This window comes from Rhododendron vialii, chromosome 5a, assembly GCF_030253575.1.
Source record: "Rhododendron vialii isolate Sample 1 chromosome 5a, ASM3025357v1".
NCBI classification, from domain to species: Eukaryota; Viridiplantae; Streptophyta; class Magnoliopsida; order Ericales; family Ericaceae; genus Rhododendron; species Rhododendron vialii.
This window is the reverse complement of record NC_080561.1, coordinates 7,929,920-7,953,469: the sequence shown is the minus strand read 5'-3', so window position 1 is coordinate 7,953,469 and position 23,550 is coordinate 7,929,920. Positions and strand designations below refer to the sequence as shown.

General features: G+C 38.2%; 3 protein-coding genes across 6 annotated transcripts; 2 read left to right on the top strand and 1 right to left on the bottom strand.

Moving 5' to 3' along the window:
- The first annotated feature begins 1,089 nt into the window (after positions 1-1,089).
- Positions 1,090-5,635, top strand: LOC131325143 (NADP-dependent D-sorbitol-6-phosphate dehydrogenase-like). Its single transcript, XM_058357224.1, has 6 exons — positions 1,090-1,363; positions 3,035-3,129; positions 3,235-3,352; positions 4,063-4,195; positions 4,947-5,166; positions 5,274-5,635. The coding sequence occupies exons 1-6, from the start codon at positions 1,231-1,233 to the stop codon at positions 5,502-5,504; spliced, it is 930 nt and encodes a 309-aa protein (XP_058213207.1). The 5' UTR covers positions 1,090-1,230; the 3' UTR covers positions 5,505-5,635.
- A 647-nt stretch (positions 5,636-6,282) lies between these two features.
- LOC131325142 (polyprenol reductase 2) lies at positions 6,283-11,425 on the bottom strand. The gene is made up of 6 exons (XM_058357223.1): positions 10,875-11,425; positions 8,262-8,611; positions 7,459-7,702; positions 6,866-6,964; positions 6,681-6,752; positions 6,283-6,561 (listed from the first exon to the last, which is right to left on the bottom strand). Exons 1-6 carry the CDS (start codon positions 11,028-11,030, stop codon positions 6,457-6,459), a joined length of 1,026 nt encoding a protein of 341 aa, XP_058213206.1. The 5' UTR covers positions 11,031-11,425; the 3' UTR covers positions 6,283-6,456.
- Positions 11,426-14,888: 3,463 nt separating this feature from the next.
- On the top strand, positions 14,889-20,414 carry LOC131325139 (protein BASIC PENTACYSTEINE5-like). 4 transcript variants are annotated; one of them, XM_058357215.1, is made up of 5 exons: positions 16,840-17,635; positions 18,292-18,390; positions 18,704-18,857; positions 19,208-19,657; positions 19,796-20,414. In XM_058357215.1, exons 3-5 carry the CDS (start codon positions 18,786-18,788, stop codon positions 20,216-20,218), a joined length of 945 nt encoding a protein of 314 aa, XP_058213198.1. In that variant the 5' UTR covers positions 16,840-17,635; positions 18,292-18,390; positions 18,704-18,785; the 3' UTR covers positions 20,219-20,414. The 4 variants fall into 4 exon arrangements, with proteins under 4 accessions (XP_058213196.1, XP_058213197.1, XP_058213195.1 ...); XM_058357213.1 differs by lacking the exons at positions 16,840-17,635; positions 18,292-18,390 and adding an exon at positions 14,889-15,090; XM_058357214.1 differs by lacking the exons at positions 16,840-17,635; positions 18,292-18,390 and adding an exon at positions 14,897-15,058 and having other exon boundaries at positions 18,698-18,857.
- The last annotated feature ends 3,136 nt before the right edge of the window (positions 20,415-23,550 follow it).

The window sequence follows — 23,550 nt, the reverse complement described above, 5'->3', positions numbered from 1 at the left end:
ACAGATTGAGACACATATATGTGTGAGGCAGCATCTACGAGAACCTTACATTTACTTTATGGGACTCATGTACATCAGACACATATTGAGATACATATGTGTGAGGCACCATCTACGAACCCTACATCTACCTTATCGGATTCATGTGTATCAGACATTTCCTCATAATTTCCAAATCATGTTGTCCACTCAATTCCTACCCTACGGTTCTGCTCTCAAATCATGTCATCGCGAATTTAACAATTTAAAATGTTTTTCAAGAGTTACTTTCACACTCACGTTCGGTCTCAACACACATATTATGTAACTAAAGCCCAACGCAATGTCACATAATCTTTCTTCAGCTCGTGTTCTTTGCACTTGATCATAATTCTCGCTTTTCACAAATCTTAGGAGTTCACATCTTTCTTAAAAAACACTTATACACATAGTCTTCGCTCACACGTGTGTATTTATGTGACTTAAATTATACGGTAATATTCCGATGGGACCTAAGGTGCCTCTAACCACGCCTCTCTAATATATGCATGAGCCCACATATATAATTGTGAGGCCCACGCATACGCGGGAGGGTGTGGCGGGTGAAAAATTATTTGGTCGTTATGAGCACCGTCACTTAATGCCCAAGTATCCTTATCCACCACACATTTTTCGTGGTGCTCAATACTAAATGTATGAACTCACGAAAATATATGGTAGATAACGGTTCTAGCTTAGTCACATAATTCTTTGAAATAACCTTCGCTTCCGCTCTTAATTATCGCACTCATAAATTATAGTTATCGGGAGATTTTTTAAAAATTCTTTTACGCTCCCCATCCACCCAGGGATTATGTGACAGGGTGCTATGACATCACATGGTGGTAGCCTATGGAATAATTGCCCGTGATTATAAAAAAATTATTCAATAAAATTATTCAATGCCCCTGGACACCGGTAGATGGTGCCTCAAGCCTTTTATCTACTATACATTTGTGTGGTCCATACCATTTGTAGTAGAAAAGAGTTTGGGACACAACCAAATAGTAACCCAGGCCATAACAAAAATATTAGAGGCATATTAGTTGTGCCACGCCCCTCTCATATTTAGATGGGTATATGTAAGAGAGATTTGGCTGAGGTGTGGTACCCTGATGTGCCCCTCTTTTCCATATCCACACTATAAAGGGCGAAGCCGTAGATGACCCTGTGCATTCTTTTGAACATCAATTTTCCTGGGTGCTCTCAGAAATGGCGATAACGCTCAACAATGGCTTCAAGATGCCGCTTATCGGCCTCGGCGTATGGCGTATGGACGGAAAAGACATCAAAACCCTCCTATTCAGCGCCATCAAACTGGGCTACCGCCACTTCGACTGTGCCGGTACACAATCTCTCTCTCTCTCTCAAATCATGTCATCACGAATTTAACAATTTAAAATGTTTGTCAAGAGACATTTTCGCACTCATGTGAATTGGGTTTGATGGAAATGGATCAAGTGTGCTGTTAGTCAACAGTCACTGGTTCTTTGATACTCCTATATCTTTATTACGCAGTTGTGCTGAGATCTTAACGTGAAATTTGAGTGAGGTATTTTGATCGGTCAACGGTGAAGTATTGTACCATTTTCATAGTTTTAAACGTGGCCTATCAAAAATAAGAAATAAAAAATGTGGGATTTCAAGTGAGAGTTGATGAAGAGAATTTAGCAGGAGAAGTGAGCTTCAAATTTGCCATTTCCCTTTAAACTGTCACTTAGTTTGTTGTAGTGTTACTTAGGGTTCATTCTTCCATTCCATTTGTTAGCTTTCTTGGAGGGTTCCTACCTAAAATCCACTGGCTAAAGGTGGAGGAACCTCTAGAATATATTAACCAAACTTAGGTGGCTTAAATGAGCGATGAGTTTTAATGTGTTATATCATTGGCACTATAAAACAATATATACTGTTCCATAAACCTTGATTATGTTCATAACATGAACTCTGATCTTATAGTTTTGGGCACCTGTTGCTTTGCATAATGCCATGATAAATAAAGGAAGTGAGGATAGTGCCCCCAAATGTAGGAAAGTAAAAGAATGACCATTGCTTTCCAACTAGTTGTTTTTGCATTAATTGTTACTTCATCAATCTTAGTGATTAGCGTACCCGTTGTATGTGCTTCTCGTGATGGTTGGTCAAGTAACAAGAATGGTGTATTTTTCTGTACATCCTTATGGATTGGATTAGTTTTTCTGGTGGATACCCTTAATTCTCTCATCCCTTGAACCTATTCATCCCAGCTCTAAAAACGAAATGACTCCATGAATTCTGGGTATCCTTAATTCTCTCAGCCTGTGAACCTATTCATCCCAGCTCTAAAAACGAAATGACTCCATGAATTCTGGGTATCCTTGATTCTCTCAGCCTGTGAACCTATTCATCCCAGCTCCAAAAACGAAATGACCCCCTGAATTCATTTCGGTTGTACAAGGCTCCACCTAATGCACTAGGCTCCGGCGTACAATAGATTTTGAGTATTAGGTGGAAAGAACCACCCTTACCTTTTTGTGGGAAAGCCGATTCCCTCAACTCCTCAATTCCCTGTGAATTTCATAATGATGCCATGTTTTCTGCTATAATCTTCTCCAACTGACATGCAATGGCACGACTACCATATGTTGAGGGTAAGAAATAACGACATAGTTTTGTACGAAGTACGAGGAATCTCTTGCTCCTCTTGTGGAATCTGAACTATGTCCTCATTGAAATGGCATAGCACTCTCTTTAAAATTGTACTTACCAGTTCCCTCCTATGCCAGAAAATCAGCCCTCATATACAACAGATGCATGATATCATTATCTGCATTCCATACCTCGTATAATGTTCAAGGGATTTTGGAAGTTTGAAACATTGATGTTCCTCTTGGGGCTGGTTTACAAAGCAAATATAAGACCAGTAGATGTATGAGAATTTAACCATTAAGTTTACTTTGCCATTGTTTCCAGTGTATTTCCACAAAATCTTTTTGAGCTATTTTCTGGTAGATGATGGCCGATAAATTTGTGCTTTCAGCTGATTACAAGAATGAAGCAGAAGTTGGTGAGGCACTCGCTGAAGCATTTCAGACAGGGCTTGTTAAGAGAGAGGATCTTTTCATTACTACCAAGGCTAGTCATACAAATTTACCCTACTCTTTTTTGTTTTGCTCTGTCATTAATCACTCATTGTCCTGGTAGTGACATTTATCTTATTGTATTTTGTCCTGACTGCAGCTTTGGAATTCAGATCATGGACATGTTTTAGAAGCCTGTAAAGACAGTTTGAAGAAGCTTCAGCTTGATTATCTGGATTTATACCTTGTTCACTTCCCCATAGCCACGAGGCATACTGGTGCTTTCCACCTTCCGTTTCACCTTAATATATCTTGTTTCCATGCTGTTATGTCAGGACGCAAGATCAAAGGGCTGAATAACTCAAAACTTATTTTGACTGTATAACTGGGTTTCTTTGATGAAATTACAGAGTGAAGAACTTACAAATGTTAACATTGTAACTCATATGAAGTGGTGCAGAGTGTAATTTGGATTGAGATCTTAGGATGGATACTTTGTAGTGGAAGATAGGTAGACTTGAATACCCATTCAAGTACTGTGCAAATGATTTCTGAACCTAAACTAGTGTCATTATGAGGCAGTGGCACTGGCACATTGCGGGTGGCTGAACCATGTGGATGTATACATCTTAATATACTTTCAGATGTTCTGTAATCTACATGGATATATCTACTAGGGAATGCTAATCATAACCCATTGGGAGGTGGGTAAGGTTCGAAAAATGTGTTTCAAGCGGTGAAAGTACATATAAGAAGGTGGAAGTGCGTAGAAATTGTGAAAAGTGCATTTAGAATTCTAGATTATATGGTATTATTTGCACCTTAACCGCCATGTGGTATAGCATGTGACAAAGATTCACTAATGGGTACGAGTCCCAGAACTGCTCACTGATATAAATTTTTTGCGGATTCTTAACACGATGGGTTAAGATTTTTCTATTAATTTTAATTTCGATAATCTTTTGTGACATATTTCTGACACTTGCAGGAGTTGGTACAACTGATAGTGCTTTGGGTGATGATGGTGTGCTGGACATAGACACGACGATATCCTTGGAATCTACCTGGCATGCCATGGAAGATCTGGTTTCCATGGGTTTAGTTCAGAGCATAGGAATCAGGTGCATTGAGTTACCATTTTCTGTCATTTGCTAATGATATAGGGCACCACATAACATGGTAATATACTATACGGTTGTTGCTTGTCTATTGAGTCTATTTCGCTCTCACAATCCTGGAAGACGGGAAGAAAAACTGTTTATTTTAGGTCAATAAGCTATGAGGTGTTGAGGAGTTCCTATTAACTTTCAGGCATGCAACACAAAAAAGTGACCCTTTGATCTCATCCCAGTGTTATATAGCCTATACCTTGTCCCCTCTTTGAAAGTTGATAGGAATATAATGTCAACGTTTCTGTGTTCGGATTTGTCACCTTTTTCTGCTTTTTTAATTGTGGTCATGTATAGTTGAATGGGTGATGTTTAGTTGACGTGAGAGATTTGCATTTGGTTAATTTCACATCGAAGATACCCAAAGGTGTTCTTCACAGACTACTATCGACCTCTGGCTCAACAAGAACTTTTTAATTGTGCAAAAAATATCTCCTTAAGCATTGTATTTGCGAAACTCTTGTAACATACCTCTCTTTGTCATTTTCACCTCTTACCTATCATAGTAATATGTTTCATAGTACTTTGCTATGGAATATCTGGCAACTCAAAGCACAATTAAGGCGGATTTCTCTGCTGTTGGACACTTCCGCATTATATTGCTCTTTTTCCCATTCTTTTGTACCATCTCAATTGTAGATAATTCTCACGTATCACAGGACTTCTAATTTCTTCATGGCATTTTTTTTATTTTATTTTGCAGCAACTATGACATTTTCCTTACTAGAGATTGCTTGGCTTATTCTAAAGTGAAGCCTGCTGTGAACCAGATCGAAACACACCCCTACTTCCAGCGTGATTCTCTCGTCAAATTCTGCCAAAAGCACGGCATCTGCGTCACAGCCCACACCCCTCTAGGTGGTGCCACGGCTAACACCGAATGGTTTGGTTCTGTGTCATGTTTGGACGATCCCATTCTCAAAGTAAGTTAAAACTTTGTATCCGTCTAATCTTATGGCAAAAGAATATAATCGCTTTCAGGAATTCTAAGGTGTCTAAACGATTTTGCCCTTTGATTCCATGGTTTCAGGGTTTAGCTGAGAAATATAAAAAGACTGTGGCTCAGATTGTTCTCCGGTGGGGTATTCAGCGAAACACGGTAGTCATCCCAAAGTCATCGAAACTCGAGCGACTGGAGGAGAACATCAAAGTTTCTGACTTTGAGCTGACCAAGGAGGACATGGATCTGATTAAAAGCATTGACCGGAGCCACCGGACCAATCAACCTGCGGTATTCTGGGGTGTCGATATGTATGCATAAATTGGTCGTGGTTGTGTGAGTGGCGAGGTTCCTTTTATTTTCTGCTGATAATAAAACATGAGGAAACGAACGGTGTTTGATGTGGTGGATTGAACTTACTTTGGATTCTATTGGTGGTTTGATTTTGGTTTTATGATGGCAAACATAGCTAACAAGGGGTACGAGGGGAAATTGTTGAATTGGCTTGAATCTAGGGCGTACGTAGGAACGGCAATGGGGCGGGTTCATAGAGTTTCCCTACCCAATCTAATTTATTTAAAGTGCATCTCAAGTTGCGAAATTAAATTAGATACATTACCAAGTTTCCCTAGATCCCAATCTAGACACAAATGTATTCGGAATCATCTAATGCATGTGGATCTCCCGATCAACTCCAGAAACAAGCTCGATCACGTCTGCATTTAAATGACTAGATATGTATGGCATTGGATTTGAAGACTGCTCCAGTATATATCCAAGTAATCTCGATATGAACAAATTTGTATCTCTATAGAACTAGCTACGTAAATGACCCCATCCCAAACAATTTCTGGAGTCGCCATTCACGCCAATTTTACTTGTTTTTGAAGTCGTCAATCAATATTTTCATCCAATTGTTTAAAAAAAAAAAAAACCTCACTTCCAAAACGATGCCTGATCAATAGTATACTTTTAGGTAGCAAAAGAAGAGGAGAACGTAGCGAGAGTTCTTGGTTTCGTCGTTTCTGAACCTTGGTTTTACGAGTATGTAGTTTCTGTTCTTTTTTATCAGCAACGTAGTTTCTGTCCTTTCCTGGTGTTTTACTAATGAAACAACAGATACATATCATACCCTGTGGATGACTGTCTATACAAATGCCGCCACCAATTGAACAAAGTAAAGCTTTACTTGGCGAAAAAAACGCCAAAAAAGGGTTCAGTCACTAGGATGATTTCGGATTTCCTGGGGAACCCTTTCTCTGTAGTGTAAGCACTAATATACAATCGGAATAATGGCAAATCGGTCCCTAGGGTAATTGTCGAATTTACGTAGATACCACCTATGTGTTTCTGCCGCTGCAAAAGCAAGATTCGCCACCTGCCACATCAATTCAAGAAAGAAACTAGGTCTTCAGACAAGAATTGACAGATTACGCGGAAAACAAAAGCAATTCGCGATTCTTGATAACTTCTCAAGTGAAGGAAATGAAGCAATACCACAAATCCAAAAAGTAACCAGATTGTGAGGTCTGTACCACCACTAGCTACCACAAGACCAGCATATATAACCTTCATAAGAGAAGAGATCGCAAAATTAGGTGCAAATAACTGTGGGTTCCTCGGTACAACAAAAAATTACTTGAAAAGAAAGAAACAAAAAGAAGGGGACAAGAGAGAATTACGATCTCAGCTAGGTAGTGCGGAGATGAGACATAGTCAAACCAATCGCCATGAGGGATTACGTACTCATCAGCTTGTTCTGAGTTCTCCCGTAATGAGCCCTGGCCGAAATGAAATGATTCGGTCAGTGATAACAGAAAAGGCAGAATATATCGTAGCAGTTGTAAATGGGCAAGTAACATTTCCACCAACTTTCTCTGTTGCATAATCTACAACCACAGAAAGGGGACGGCGACAATGGACCAGGAAATCGTATAATACATTTTATTGTGAATATATCATCATTCAAAAGCGACTGTTGCCACTAAATACCAGAAGTCAGTTTTAGACCTCCATGAAACAAAATTCCAGACCTTTTAGCAATCAAATCAAGAAATGTAGACAAATGAGATCTCACAAATCATATATTTCAACTGCTGCACCGACTTATACTTACGGATAATATATTTCGCTATACTATCCTAGAAGACAAATGAGATCTCAGAAGTCATTGAGTAACATTTTAAGCAATTTCTGTTCCGTTGGCCAAAAAAAGAATTGATTATGCACTTGGCATCTCAATAAAACAAATGAACATGACAGACGAGAAGCTTACAAGAATTGCATGACAACGGCGCTGATGAATCCAACCCCAGAAAAATATAGCCATTCCAATCCATGAGTTCCACCGAAGTTTCATAAGAGGACCCACAAATTCCCACCAATCAAATTCACTGTTTGGGATCTGAAACATCTGATTCTTTCCTTTAACTATAAACTCAGCCACGTGGTTCATTGCAAATTGAAAGACCTCCGGTGCAAATGTGCAGCAAAGTGAAAGTGGTGCTGCTGCGTAGAAACTATCCTCAGAAAGATACCAAAAGATTAGTGAAATAACTTTTAAATGTTAGTGAAATAACCTATATCAAAATCATATAAGCAGATCGAAAGATACCATTTTTATGCTGGATCACGGTGTCATAACCGTAATATAAGATTTTCAATACTTAAATGTTAACACATGCTATATTTGCTACTTGCTAGCATGACAACAGAAACTGCCTTGATACATTTTTCAGTTTTGATCCTTGAACCTTCACAATTCTGCTGGAAAGCATATAGTATGATTTCCACACTAAAAATATGAATAATGCCAAGATCATTGGCACAATACACGAGACAAATACTCCCTTAAAAGTAAGAGGGAAGACAATATGTTGATCAACGCCCAAAACCCTACAAGTCTACTACATGGTTGCCATGGATATTTTGACCATGGGAGGTTCAACTTCAAGTAAAAGATCTCCTATTTTCCAGAATCGAGTAACTCTCTCAAACTCAAATTCAAACAACGATAAAAGTTTTATAAAGAGAACTACAGATTAACAAAACAGATTATAAAAGTCTCATGAAACTTACAACAAGCCAGCTAGGTAGCCAAATATGTGCATCCGGGCTGAGGGACTGTACTTGAATGTATATATAGTCTCATAAAGGCGTCTCAGAGCTTGAACTTCCATCAACAAAAGCAGAAATACAGATTGCCAAACCCTATATCTATGCTTTAGGGCGCTTGAACGAGATTTATGCGAAGAAAATATACTTGACGCCCCTGTCAAGTACGTGGCAATAGAGGAGTACTGGAATGGCTCAGAGACCAATGGTGCCATGTTATGCGCGTAAAACCAAGTGGCAAGCAACAAGAATGTTGTCCAAACCACAGCCAAAGCATAAAAATGACAGAACCAGTTCTGAGGTACACTCAATTTCTGCAGATCAACAGTACAGCACAACCATGTATTAGTGCAAGTGAAAGAAAACAGATAACTACAATGGGAAAGTGTATTGGAAATGTATCAATAGGTAGGTAATAATAACCTGATCATTTTTCGACACAGTGGCGGAAGCCGAAACTTCGAAAAGTGGCCCACATTAAATTGTTTGGATTTCAGAGAGGCTAAGGTTAACTTATATCTAATTGATATAGGCTACCGTATTTGAAGGGGGCAATACTAGTTTCTCTTTTCAACTTGTCTTGTATGTCCTTCCCTGCCCTCCTTCGAAGCTCAAGTTACTTCTCACTTCCCTCCCTAGGTTCACTTTCAGGCTGAGAAGGCTATCTAATATGCTTTTTTTTTTTTTTGAGAACATGCAAGAAGTGTTAGGTGTTAGTGTTGTTAGTGAGACTTGACCCTTGGCCTTGTGTAAGGTGTTAGTGTTGTTAGTGAGACTTGACCCTTGGTCTTGTGCATGGGGGTATATAGTGCCTTCCAACTTGGCTACAGGCTACCACCCCACTTGCCTATCTAATATGCTTAAACACATGAAAATTTGTATAACTTGAACTTGCTTTTTAGAAGAGTTACCTTCCTTAAATAGATACGAGTTAAGTTCTGTTAATCTAGCATATACAAAATATTGGGTGCGGTTCATGAGAATTTGCAGAAGTTTGGGAAGGCCACAGCCCTGTCTGCCAACCCCTATCCTATGACCAACCTATGTTCTTTTTTTTATTCATCTATTACTTCAAAAAACCCAGCTCTTGTTCCATAAAATTGGTAAAAATCACACTCAAACAATGCTTGAAAAAATTGTTCAAAGTCCTCATAAATCCAAAACAAATTTCCCAATTCCATCTTAAGCAGATAAATACGTAGCTGGAATGCAACATGGTAAACTAAGCTAACTAACGAGAAAATTTTAGATGCAAAGGTTATTTGTACCGCTTTATGTAGCACCGACACGGACACATGACACGACACTGACACTCCGACATGCGAATTTTAAAAAAATTGAGGACACGACACGCTAGGGGACACATTTTAAAAAGCATATATGTATACTATCACATGAAGAAAAGGTAAAACAATTAAGATTCTAATTGTAAATATGTAACACCACATATACGTTACATTATAACCACCATCATATCATTCATAAAAGTATTTCGACCAAAAGCATTTGATCATTTGTGTGCCTTTTTAACCAATAAACCATCACCCGTCACCCAAAACACATGACTTCTCTAAGTTTTAAGAATCCTACTATTTCTTTTATCAACCCCGACTTGTTTTCCAAGTGCCTGAGAGTGTCTAGAGCTTTTTTAGTGTCCCCGGAGTGTCCAAATGGAAAACATAGATAAAAAAAACTAGGACACTTGGAAATGAGTGTCTGACACGTGTCAGGAGAGTATTCGGAGAGTGTCGGTGTCCGACACCGGTACGTGACCTCTAACGAAGTGTCCATGCTACATAGGTACCGCTCCTCTCCCATGGGGTGAGACCTACATATACATGGGACCCACTTTGAGAGGGCATTACAAATAACCATTACCCATAAATAGAGGTGTACACATACACAAGCATAGGAATATATATACATGTGTATATATCTAACATTGAGGAGGGCAGAAGACGAAACGACATACATCGGAAGATTGCATGATCTCCCTCCGTGACCAACCTATGTTCTTCTCTTTCATTCACCTAATATTCCAAAAACCCAGCTCTTGTTCCATTAATTTTGTAAAAATCACACATAAACAGTGCTCAAAATGTTATTCAAGTCCTCATAAATCCAAAACAAACCTTCCAAATCAATCACAACTCAAGCACATAAATCTTAGCCACATAATCATTCACTAGGGCCGTCGGACCCTCCGCTCCGATTCTCAATCCTCGCTCCGCCCTCGCGCTCCCAATCCGCGGCCTGGCGAATTCTAGTACTTTAGGATGCTTTAAAAAGACACTTTCACGCTCGAGCTCATGCACCGCCATATGTGACTTAGTTACAAATAACCATTTGCAATCATTTTTTTTTTTCCCCAACTCCGTTTCTAAACACCCGCCGGTTCAAATTCTTTCAACTTTCAAGCTACCCACACACAGATGAGTACATAACACACACACACACATATGAATACAAACGTGTATATCTATATCTATTTAGAGAGAGAGAGAGAGAGAGAGAGAGAGAGAGAGAGAGAGAGAGAGAGAGAGAGAGAGAGGGTGGGAAAAAGATGAAAGGACGTACATTGGAAGACGATTGCATGATCTTTCCTCTCTTGGCAAACCCTAGCACAAGTTCGCGAAACGAATTGAGGTGAGAAGAGGGTATGGAAGCGACGAGTATAGGCAGCGTGGCAGCGAGCCAGGCCGCTCTCAACAAATCGACGAGCCCAATCTCCATTAAACCACCACACCCAAAACCAAGGACCCAACTTTTTTTTTTTCTGAATTACGGAGTAGCTTTTTCCCAAATGTTTCTAAGCTGGCTTCAGTTCTTGGTTATACTGGGACGAACAACGATTGCTGAAGTAGAAACGATAGCCCATAAAAAGATCGGACTTGCTGCTATTGTCAGTCCAGATAAACAAACTAAAAGACAAGAAAAATACGTATTTTTGTGCACTTTTTATATTTTTTAATACACATTCACATATTTACTATCGTCAGCCATGACTAATTTTAGAATTTTCCTAAAAAGATAGATAGCTTGCGGAGAACTTAAAATATTCTCGAAGCAGAAGCGAGGAATGTCAGAGAGAAGGAGAACAGGCAGCTTCTGTTTTGTGCTTGGACTCGCAATCAAGGTAGGTATCCTCCCCGGTAACTTCGAAGTAGAGTTTCACCAACCAAAGAGTGCAAAAGGGAAGTTCTGTTCTTCCTCGAACAAAATTCGCATATGTTAATTTTGTTAATTATTGATTCGTTTCGAGAGAATTAAAAATTTAATCTATTGTCTAAATATTCTGAGAAGTATTCATGTTTAAGGTAAAAAATGTCATTTTTGTACCTCTTTTTTTAGTTTAGTGAAAACAATGTTATTAAATGCAAGAAGTTGTAGACAAAAAAAAAATAGTGGAAACACCCTCTCATTAGAAGGACATGAGTTAAAATCTTTTCTACATGTACGTGAGTATTTTTTATATGTAGTACTTCCTCAATCTCAATTTATTTGCCTAATTTCAAAACACGTGTCCTTCAAAAAAATTATATATATTTTGCAATATATACAATGTTTTACGAGCAGTATTCGTACTCGACGAATTTAAACGTGATACCGAAGCATACGTTAGGGTATCCACATCTCACTCACTAAACATCTCTGTAAACAAAAGTGGACAGCCAAACCTCAAAATTGCTGCTGCATCAGCCTCGTTTGTGGCTCGTCATTATCAACAATTTTCTACAAATGCTACAGTGGCTCGTTTAAGGTACCGAGCAACTGTTCATAGACTACTAATTATTTTATTATTTTTATTCCCCTTTTGACGTCAAGTCTCTCTAGATCAGGAGCTCTCTCTATCTAAATTCTTGTTCCATGTTCTCGATCTGGAGCAAATAGAAATTTGCTCCTTCTTGTAGGGTAAGATTTTGATATTAGTTGAGGGAATTGCAGTATTCTGCTGTAAAAATTGGAGGATTTGGATCTATTTGCTACCTGTAGCACAAATGGGTTTCTTCATTTGGCAACTCCTCATCTCTTCAACTTTCGGATTGAGAGAGAGAGCGGGGGGGGGGGGGGGGGGGGAGAGAGAGAGAGGGGATGGATTAATTTGGTGAAGACGTTTGTATGGGTGGGTTTGATTCACGTATTTGGGGATACAGATCTTGATTTAGGTGGAGCCAAAAGGGCATTTCGAGTATTTGGGTGGGGTTGAGAGAGAGAGGGTGTTTGGTTTGGTGTTTTTTTTTAGAATAAAAAATGATATTTTTGATGGGATAATTTTAATGTAGGGAATCTGATGCAGTAGACATTTTAAAAATGTGTAGCTAAAATAATAAAATGGCTTTTAAAGGTGTAAATTGGTCCAAAATATAGAGAAACCGGTACGGATGCTCTTACTACTTTGGTGGGGTTGTGGACCCGTGGTAACGAATGGATAGAGGTTAATCCAAAAGGTCTGCCATAGTGAGTTTGGCTCTTTCGATGGGTACTTGCTGAAATGCTATAGTGGTTGAAAGCCCCTCTTCCTTGTGGGGGCTGCAACTTTGGTCTCTCTTCTGAATCTTTTGTGGACCAAAAAATTTTTTTTTTTTTTGAAGGAGAGAACAATGAAACAAAATTGTCAAAAAAAACTGTACGGTGGGTAATAGTGTATTTTTTATTTTTTTTTTATTCTCCAACAATGAAGGACAAAGTACAATCTTTCTTTCATTTCCACAAAATCCATTGAGGAAAGCCCTCGGCAATTATAAAGATGGAATAAATCTTATTCACCATCAGTGTAAAATTTTACTTTTCCATCACCTTCTATTATGGACCCCATTGAGTATCTATTGTTGTAATCTGAACCATTCATATTTTAAGACCCGCAATATAGTAGTGCAATGCAAAAAAAATTGGTTTGATTGAAAGTCGATAGATATATCAAAATTTGAATTTTGGTTTATAAATTGTACGATCTGATATCTGTCAATAATAATATAAGATAAACTATCCATTTTTCAAAGCAAAATTTAATTTTTTATACTCCTATCGATGTTAGTTCAAATTTATTTTTTGTATAAATACACTATTATGTGGGTTTACAAGATGAACGATTCAGATCAACAATAAACACACGATAAAACCGAAAAAGGTGGTGGGAGAAAAGTGGAGTTTTTCCACCCGGTGAAAAGAATTTATAATCTCATTATAAAAGAGACCTCACTCTCCCATTGAGGTCACTCACATTGTTTAGAGTGATTAATGACGTGGAGTGAAATATTTTTAGCTTAATCAATTGGGTGGAGTGTAGTGTTGGATGAACAATTGCTTCCTCTTCCTCACCATTATATATAAAAGTAATTTATTTTGCATATTTATTTGTTTTTGAAAAAGGTATGACCAAAAGAATGCTTCAATAATTACCCTTTGTTCTATATTGCAAGGATGGATCCAAGAATATAGTTTAGTGGGGTACCTGTTAATCATAATGACAAAAAATTATTATTTTTAGTCAACCACAGTAAGATTGTATAAAATTAAGGTTGTATAAAATTAAGGCATGTATTACTAACTATAAAAGTTTATAATGCATATTTTAAGTTAAATCAGGTAAAAATGAGCACAAAATCTCATACAAATTTTTTAAAGTATGTTTTAAATGAACATCGACAAGTTTTAGGATGATCGAGCTAGTTTTGTTAATGACTTTATTTTACAATATTTCTTCCAGACGGTAAAAAAAAAGAGAATCAAGAAATAATAGCTCAAAATGGACAAACAACTTGTAAAGTAACAAATATAAATATACTGTACTATATGATGAAATTAGGGCATAAAACTAATTCTGTATGTTTTTTTTCGAGATATATGCAAGTGTGTATGTGTGTGTGTGTGTGTGTGTGTGTGTATATATATATATATATATATATATATATTAGCACAATTTTCATAATTATGCTAATTTATACCCTTTTTTTTTTTTTTTTGGAGTAGGTGCACGCGTTCGAGTGGGAGCATGTGCTCTCGCGTTGCCCAGCTTCGGTCCGTCCCTGCTATATTGTCAGTCTTCCACGAAAAAAAATGCAATTTTCAGATCTAAAAATTATTTTTTTTATGCATAGTTTTTAAAATTTATTGACACCAAATTAAAGACTATTTGGTGCATTAGAAATTTCAAAAATTATGCAGAAAATATTTTTTTATCTAAAAATTACAATCCTTTTCGTAGAAGAAAACAATGTCTCAATGCGACGGAAGGAGTATTTTCTCTTTTTTTTCAAATTACTTATTAGATGGGCCTTTATATAATGCAACTTGTTTTTATTGCACCAGTATAACTATATAGGATTTTTTTTTTACTTTTGGCAGGTTCATAAGTAGGTGTCGATTTTAAGACCTTTACAAAAAAAAAAAAAGCTAAATGTAGACGTGGGAGTAATATAAATCAATTTAATTGAGATAAAATTTGAACCATTTATTATCGAGCATGAACGATATGAAGCGGACACGCATAGACCCTCGGGGTTCAAAATGAATTTTATGAGGACATCTCGCCGATTCCCAAAAAAAAAATATAAGTTGTTCTGCTCCAAGAAAAGAATTTATCGAAGAAGTCCAAATATCAAAGTACCATCCGAAGAAAACAAAGTGAAAAACAGTCCCCCCTCTCTCTCTCTCTCTCTCTCTCTCTATCTGCATCTGGCCATGGAACTGCTAACCCGAACATGCAACGGCGATACGTTTCTACTCTTCTAGTCCACCCAGATTCTTCAATCTCTCTCTCTGTCTCTCTCTCTCTCTCTCACACACACACACTGTAAGTTCCCCTCTCCCCCTCAAAACCTCTCTCTCCGATCACCCGCCCACCCTCCCTCTCTCTCTCTCTCTCTCTCTGAAATCTATTTTTATTCGTGTCTATTATCCTGTGCTTAAATCACGAAATTACTTAAACGAGTTTGTATCTTTTGCACACGCATGCTTTACTCGCCTCAATTTTGACGCTTAATCTGCCCGCAACCCTAGTTCCACTGACATATTCAAGCTACTGACTATGAAGTTTTGTTCTTTTGGCTGATTCTCTTGGTATTTGTATTGAAGTTTTTTTTTTTTTTTTTCCTTATAGAAGAGTATACTGTATAAACATGTTTTTTTTTGTGCTCAATTTGGTGTGTGCATGTTCATTATATTTGTAGCCGTTTACCCTTTTATGGATTAGGAGTTAGGACCATGCACAAATTTAGATCACTATTTTGGGTAGTGCATAGTAGTTTACATCTTTTTTTATAACCCAGGTGTCCGGGCCAGTTTTCGCTCATTTCGACTAATCCACCAATCCCACCGCCCACTTGCAGGGTTCCCAATTAAAGGGACTGGTTTCAAAAGAGTTGATAGCACCTAAAAGGTTTCTAACATGAGATCTTAGAAGGAAGCAAAAGGGAGCAAACCCTTAAGTCCCAAGCCAGGCCAACCCATTTGGGATTAGTAATGTACATCTTATTGACCTGAGTACTTTAGAGCAATTCTATCGAGAGGAAGTTGTTGCTTTCTGATATAAATTCAGGTGAAGTGTTATGTGCTCATAGTATTATGTCACGGGTTCGAGTAAAAGAGTGAGTCTCTCTGAAACAAGATCGGGGTTGCAGCCCGTTTGGAATTTTTCTTTTTCCATTTTTACGAGGGGTGACGTTTTAGGCTAGAGCTGGTCTGCTGGCACGTGTGCATTTATTTTAGCGGTCTTATTTAAAGTATAGTTGTTTCAGAAAATAGTCACTATGAAGTATGAAGTGACCGAAACCCTGGTTCCATTGACACATTCGAGCTACTGACTTTAAAGTTTTGTACTTCTGGTGGATGCTCTTGTATTTATATCGAGGTTAATATTGTACTTTTTTTGTAGAGATGAGTATACATTTTTGTTGTTGCTCAAATTGGTGTGTGCACGTTCAGGGCATATTTTTAGCTGTTCACCCATGAATGGATTAGTGATATGCACAAATTTCTGTGGTGACTGCTAAGGAATTGAGGTTCTTTCAACGCAGATCACTTGTTTGGGTTGTGCAAAATAGTTTGGACCAGAGTTTCTTAGACTTTAGAGCATTTGTTGCCTGTATAGTTCTATTGCGGAGGAAAATTTTCCTTTCTGAACAGATGTGCTCCTAGTATTAGGTCACAGGTTCGAGTCACAAGAGTGAGCCTCTCTACGAAAAGGTAATGACCTTTTTCTTTTTCCATTTTTAAGTGAGGTGATGTTGGTAGTCACCTAGGCTAGAGGTCGCTCTGCTGGCATGGGTATATGTCCGTGTTAATGGTCTTATTGAAAGTATACTTATTTCTGAAATAGTCTCAGTATGGTATTTTTTGTTTGGGTACAAACACTATTATCTAGCTTGGAAACCTCTTAGGCAAGCTATATTGGACTATTCTCATTTGGCACTTGATTCACCTTCGATAGTAATAGTAGTCGTAATTATTGTTATGTGATGTTGGTGAGCTCGGAAGGTGGGCACTGGGCACCAAGAAAATAGTTGATACATTTGCAGGTTAGGGCGATGAGGGTGGGTGGGAGTGGAACCACAACTTTTATCCACCTTCGATTCTAGTAGTAATATGTGCCCTGCAATGTTGGTGAGCTTGGAAGGTTGGCCGAGAATGGCCAACACATTTGTGGTTTAGAGCGATGAGGGTGGGTGGAACCACAGCTTTTTTCTTGGTGGTCTTGTTGAAGGTTTAGGTTTTGGTGGGGGGAGATATTTTGAAGGAGTGTATCCTTGGTAGCAGTGTCAGAGAAGAAAAGAGTAGGTGATAAGTATGAGAGGGAGAGCGAGGCACTGAAAGGAAAGAGCAGTGTTAAAGATCTGTGACTGAGAATAAGAGATAAGATGGTATTAACTTTCAAATTGGGGTGTTTCAATTGAGCCCCACTTGATGGGCATGCGGAGTTAGTTTGGTTTGGTTCAGAGTTCCGATTGAGGGATAGGGAGAATAGGCATGATTATATGTTTTTCTTAATCTTCTAGTTGAGTTACTTAAAATGGTTGTAATATTAGATTCTGCATTTTGAGAATAGGTGATATAATGAAGTTGAGAGTCATCGACTTATTTTGGTCAAAAGTGTGCAACAAACTTATCACAAGCAAATGTACACGCAAGAGCTGTGAGAACATGGAGCATATTATGCACGACAACATTAGGAAAGTTTGGTGATCACTTATGACTGTTGGAATTTCATAGTAAAGTGAATTTTGCATTCTTCTAAGTATTTTTCCTGTTGTCTTAATGGGCTACCTCATTGGGTGATCAATTTCATAAATGCTCCACAATCTAGGTGGGAAATCAGCAAGCACCCATGGTCCTTCTTAGGGGTGTACACAGTCCGGATTGGTCCGGTTCTCTAGAAAACCAGTAACCGAACCATTTCAAACGGTTCTAGAAAATTGAGAACCAGAACCTAACCAGTATATGCATGGAACCTAACCAGAACCAAACCGCAAGACCGGTCCGGTTTTGGTCCGGTTCCAGTTCTATCCAATAAGCATCCAAACACTTATTCACAAAATATGAACTCATAAAATTAAAGAAATAACAAGATAATCTGTTGGAATAAGAAAGGAAGGAAGAAAATAAAAGTTTTCCTAATAAATGAAATTTCATCTCTAAATAAATTAAGTTTAGCGAGGAAAAGATTAACCTACCAAATTCAAATACTTATTTAATTACACACACATATGTATATCTATATTATTTTAGTTTTAAACAGTCCGGTTCGGTTCTAACCACGGTTCATTAATTGATAACCAATAACCGAACCAAAATTAATGGTTCTTATTTTTTTGGAACCATAATCTGACCGTAGATCCGCAGAACCTGACCAAATAAGACTGTTCGGTCCGGATCGGATCGGTTCTACGGTTCGGACGGTTTTCTTGAACACCTGAGTTAGAAGAATGCAAAATTCACTTTACTATGAAATTCCAACAGTCATAAGTGATCACCAAACTTTCCTAATGTTTTCTAATAGTGCCTTTTTGGTTTTGCCTCTTCTAATCTAAGTGAACTTGGATTGTGCTTGGATGGGAAAAAGTTGTTGGTGCAAGGTGGCTAGATGGTTTTTATGTACGTACTTTGTTGCTTTGTTTAACTGTACATAATCGGAATCTTGAATTTCTCTTACCATTGGATGGGCTATATGAGATTATGAATCTTTGTTCTAATGGGATGTTTGTTCTTTGCTATCGAGTTCCTTGACAAAATGGTGGTTGAAACATGATTCGTTGATGCACATAAACATTCCATTGTGTTGATTTGCGGCATGATCTAGCCCCTCTCCATATATCGATCTGGCATTTCCATTCCTCAAAATCAATGCCACAGTTGTTCGCCATCAGTTAACTCATATGATCCAATCTCTGCTTTTCTTGTGCGAGGTTCAGGGAAATCCTTCAACTGATTACGAGGTGATAAGCACGATTATCTGAACATTGAACTGCATCTTGGAATAACTCACTTCTTAGAATGGATGACAATGGGGGACAGCGTGACCATGGGAGTCATAGGGTGGATTACTACAGAGGGGTGCACCCTCAGGTAATAGCAAAATGTCAATTTTCTTTGGTAATAACAATATGTCCATTGTCTTTGGTAATTTTCGGTGTCTTTATTAATGTGAATTTAGAGCATTGCCCTTTAATGTTGAGAAGGTGAACAACTGAATGGATAATGTTGTGAATTCACGAAATAAAAAATAAAAAAAAGGAACATGGCCATGGAAAAGGGTAGTGCAGAAATTACTACCATTCTCTTTTTGCTGATAGGAGAAGAGGAGAAGGGGGAAAGGAATAAAAACCTCTTTCTAACCTTGCTTTGAGTAGACAAACTTTAGTTCCTCTCAACAGATATTTAGGAACTTTCTTCTGCCCTTCCATTCGTTATTGCAGTGGAATACGATGCCCCAGTATCAAATGAAGGACGCAAATGCTGTCTTTATGAATAAGAAGATCATGATGCACATAATTGCTGAGAGAGATGCTGCTATTGAAGAAGTAAAAAAGGCCGTGACCGAAAAGGATGCAGCCCTACTGGAGCTAAATGAGGCAATCAAACAACGAGACGAAGCAGTGGCGGCTCGAGATACTGCATTCAGAGAACGCGACAGTGCGATCGCGGCCCTTCGATTTCACGAGAACTCTGTGAATGGTATATTAGGATATGGAATACAACGCGAAACAAAGCGCTCCCACCACCAAACAAACCATCCTTCCTTTGCTTCTGAAACTCCTTTCAACAGAAGGGAAGCCCAAACAAACTACTCCTTCCCAATATCCGAAGAAGGTGTTAAACCTCGCCCTGCAAAACGAGGAAAGGGTAATAAAGCCGCTTCAAATAAGGTATCACGTCAAGATTTTAAGATAGATTGTTTTCTTTTGTTCTACTGTTGTTGTAGTCAGTCTTTTATAATTGGTTTATCGTTCTTGATAACATTGTAACCACAGCTTCTTCTTGGTCCTTGAAATTGATAAAAAAAGGTATCAACAACGTCGCCGAAAAAGGGAAAGAAAGTGGGTGAGGATTTGAATAGACAGGTCACTACTGATGGTTCAAAAGCAGAATGGGACGCTCAGGATCATGACTTGATTAACCAGATTGATTTTGATGATTATTCTATGCCGCCACCGGTTTGCTCTTGCACCGGATTGCTACGGCAGTGCTACAAGTGGGGTAATGGTGGTTGGCAGTCGGCTTGTTGCACCACCACCTTGTCTCAATATCCGTTACCTCAGATGCCAAACAAGCGGCATGCGCGAATGGGTGGCAGGAAGATGAGCGGAACTGTTTTTGCCAGATTGCTTACAAGGCTGGCGGGCGAGGGACATGATTTGTCCGTTCCACTGGATTTAAGGAATTATTGGGCCAAACATGGTACGAATCGGTACATTACCATCAAGTAACTCGGAATTATTGGGCCAAACATGGTACAAATCAGTACATTACCATCAAGTAACTCGGCAATATTCGTTTTGGGGGGGGTGGTGGTATAAAACTTGTGTTTTTTTTTTTTTTTTTTGGGCGGCTTTCTGAGCCGATTTGGCTTCTGGGATTTGTGTTGAATGTTGAAATATATTCAAATTTCTCTGGTTGGCTGGATGGAGTCCCATTTGTTTTTCCTGCATTTCAGGTACCTTCCGGTGGGGGGAAAAAAAAAAAGGGTCGGTAAGAAAACAAGTTGAAAAAATCTTGTCTCTATTCCCGTGCTATTTAAGCCGCATGATAGCACAAAAATTGCACAAGAACAGGGAAAGGATTTCGGTACAGGTGACCTGCTGCAAAACGAAAGATGAACGAATCTCTCTCTCTCTCCACTTTGTTTCTGCTTAGGGACCCCAGTCGCCCCTTATTTCCTTGTCGAAGGGTCTGAAGAAACCAATTTCCTACCCAAGTGAGTTAACAGAACTTCAACTTCCACTGTGTCGGTCCGTTGGGAACCCCTTGTAACGAGGTGTTAATGGTGAACACAGATGGTGCAGTGGATGATCTTTTGGACCATAATGGTACTTCTATCGTGGGTTTCCAAAGGAAAATTGGGAGCTGCTCGGTGATGGCGGCAGAATTATGAGGCCTTAGGGATGGGCTCGTGGACCTTAATTGTTCAAATATTGTTGTTTGCACTGATGCTATTGCAGTGATCAAGGCCATTCAGGACCGGAGTCAATCAAGTGCTCATCCTCTTAGCAACTTGATTTTTTTATTGTGTGTTCTTAATGGAGGGTTTCACGGTGGCGCAAATCAAGCATGATTACCGGGAGGCTAATCGGTGTGCTGATATTCTAGCAAAGAATGCGTTGTCCCTAGCTTTGGGTGTTAGTTGCTTTAATGTTGTTTCGTCTTGTTTGTTATTTCAATTAAATGCAGACTCTGTAGGGGTTAAATACCCCAGACTTATTTTTATTCGGTCTTTCTATTGTCAGCCCAGTGGGTTGACAATAAATACACAAAAGAATAAGGAAAACACATATTTGTATATATTTTTTTTACACTTTTTAATACACATTCACACTTCTTATTGTCAGCCCAGTGGGCTGATTTTAGATTTTTCCATTTTTATTTCGTAATCTATGTTTCTCTGTTCACTGCCCAAAACCGACAGAAGTGAGGGTAGAAAATAGAACTGATTATTAATATCTGTCAAACCTTGCACTGATTATTAATATCTGTCAAACCTTGCAGTAAACGGCTTGTGCAGTAGAAAAATGTACATATGAGATGAATAATTCAAGCTTGGTAAACTCATTCTTGAATAAAAAGTGGAGAATGTCTCTCCTTCGAGAAGGCAGTGCACATAGGGAAAAAATTTCAGTGCCCGCGGGTGGGTACCACGTGGTGCCTGTCCGGTGCATCCGAGCCGTCCATTGCGTTTTATTTGACGGCTTGAATTTGGAGAGAGAAAGTATTGTGGTGAGAAGAGAGAGAGATTTTCAATCCGAGCCATCTAAAAGTGTATTGGACGGTCCGGATGTACCGAGTAGGTATCACGTGGGATATACCCACCCAGTACCGAAAATTTTCTCGTGCACATAGACTTTGGTGACAGACAAATTTGGGTACACATATGTTTGAAATTGTTCAATACGCGTGGATATCTTAAATAATAAGGCCTCTCTAAGTGCATTGGACGGTTTAGAACATTTTGTGTTTCGATCTATGGACCAAAAATCTGTGTGTGTCTCTTCCAAATTTTCATTCCCGCTCAGAGGAGGAATAAATGGGAATACACCCCATATTTTGTATATTATATTTTCTTGTAACCTTTGTATATACTTAAATTAATAGGTACTATGATATAAATAGGGATTTTCATTTCTAAAAAAAGTATGTGATAAGTAAAGTTTGATCCTCAAATAATTGTTTTATTGTTCTTGAAAATGTCCATTATCTTTTCTTTTTTTTATTACCAATGACAAACCGATTATGAATATGTGGGTATTCTAGATACTCGAAGAAAATAACATAACGATTTTGTATGATGCCTTGTACATGGAAAGTAATACGGCATAATCATGAAGGTCTATTTCTGTCGATACAAATTCTGACTCCGCCACTGCTCTTAGCAAATCAATTTTTACTCAGAGCAAAATAGGGTTTCAGTATTTGACCAATACTTGTTTTGGAATGAGAAAGAGGGTAGGTTGGAACTTGGAAACAATTACCAAAACCACCGACCAGACCACCTAATTCTTTTGAGTCACGTAAGTCTTCTTTCGTAGAAGGAAGGAACCTGGAACCAGACCACATGGAAAAGACAAATCGTACAATGTCACAAAGGAAAACAATTGTATGCACACGGTCGGACACAGATCCGAATACAGACGCATTCAGTTTCGTTCGAGATGTGTATGTATCTTGTGAGGTCCACGTGTATGAGACGTATGGGTCCAGAGAAATTTGTGTACGAATCTGTATCTGTAGCATTGCTCTATTTTATTTTTTATTTTTGGAGAAAAACTGAGATTTTGTTTTTTGCTTTTTGTTTTTAATCGGTAAAACTGAGATTTTGTTGTTTCTATGAAAAGGATTGGGCTTGATATATTCACAAATCTTGGGGATTTCGTTGTAAATTGGGTTGTTCATCTCTACTTTTAACACCTTGGTAAACCCATTTCTTTTTATTTTTCCTTACAAATCCACATCCCATTTAGGTAGTGAAAGTGTTGCAAATAAATATAAGTACACCATACAAATGAATGAAAGCCACTGAGAATGAAATGAAACAAATATATGTTCACATACGTCTATTAGGAATTATATATTCATCCGTTTGATACGACTGTTTTACAGCTATTTTGATAACGAAATAATGATACATATGATTTGGCTCTTTTACAACCTTTGATAATAGTAAAACGAAACTTCCTCATCTTCGGTATGAAATGAAGAAAGTTATAAGCGTACATTTTGACAAGAACAATGATGGAGAATATCAATAAAACGTTGACGTTAATCATGAATATCAGCAGTATACATCCATGTCAGTATGCGTTAAAACGGAGATGCATCTTTTAAGAAGTAGTATATTTTAATCCGTCTTGATACGACTGTTTTACAGCTATTTTGAAAGGAATTGACGGTTCATATGATATGGCTCATTCACAATCATTGATAACAACGAAACTTCCTTGGTTTCCATATGAAATGAAGAACAAGTTTTGACAATAATATTATAATCATGAATATTAACAACATATAATAATGTCAGTATGCGTTAAAAATAGAGAGATTATTTTCT

What these genes read in the sequence shown, in the direction of transcription:
- LOC131325139 (XM_058357213.1), top strand. Translation starts at nt 18,786, where the DNA reads ATGGATGACAATGGGGGACAGCGTGACCATGGGAGTCATAGGGTGGAT. An exon ending in ACAGAGGGGTGCACCCTCAG is followed by an intron (nt 18,858 to 19,207) that starts GTAATAGCAAAA and finishes TCGTTATTGCAG; the next exon opens with TGGAATACGATGCCCCAGTA. An exon ending in ATAAAGCCGCTTCAAATAAG is followed by an intron (nt 19,658 to 19,795) that starts GTATCACGTCAA and finishes TGATAAAAAAAG; the next exon opens with GTATCAACAACGTCGCCGAA.
- LOC131325143 (XM_058357224.1), top strand. Translation starts at nt 1,231, where the DNA reads ATGGCGATAACGCTCAACAATGGCTTCAAGATGCCGCTTATCGGCCTC. An exon ending in CCGCCACTTCGACTGTGCCG is followed by an intron (nt 1,364 to 3,034) that starts GTACACAATCTC and finishes TTGTGCTTTCAG; the next exon opens with CTGATTACAAGAATGAAGCA. An exon ending in GTTCAGAGCATAGGAATCAG is followed by an intron (nt 4,196 to 4,946) that starts GTGCATTGAGTT and finishes TTTATTTTGCAG; the next exon opens with CAACTATGACATTTTCCTTA.
- LOC131325142 (XM_058357223.1), bottom strand. Translation starts at nt 11,030, where the DNA reads ATGGAGATTGGGCTCGTCGATTTGTTGAGAGCGGCCTGGCTCGCTGCC. An exon ending in GGCTACCTAGCTGGCTTGTT is followed by an intron (nt 7,703 to 8,261) that starts GTAAGTTTCATG and finishes TTCTGAGGATAG; the next exon opens with TTTCTACGCAGCAGCACCAC. An exon ending in CGCACTACCTAGCTGAGATC is followed by an intron (nt 6,753 to 6,865) that starts GTAATTCTCTCT and finishes TCTCTTATGAAG; the next exon opens with GTTATATATGCTGGTCTTGT.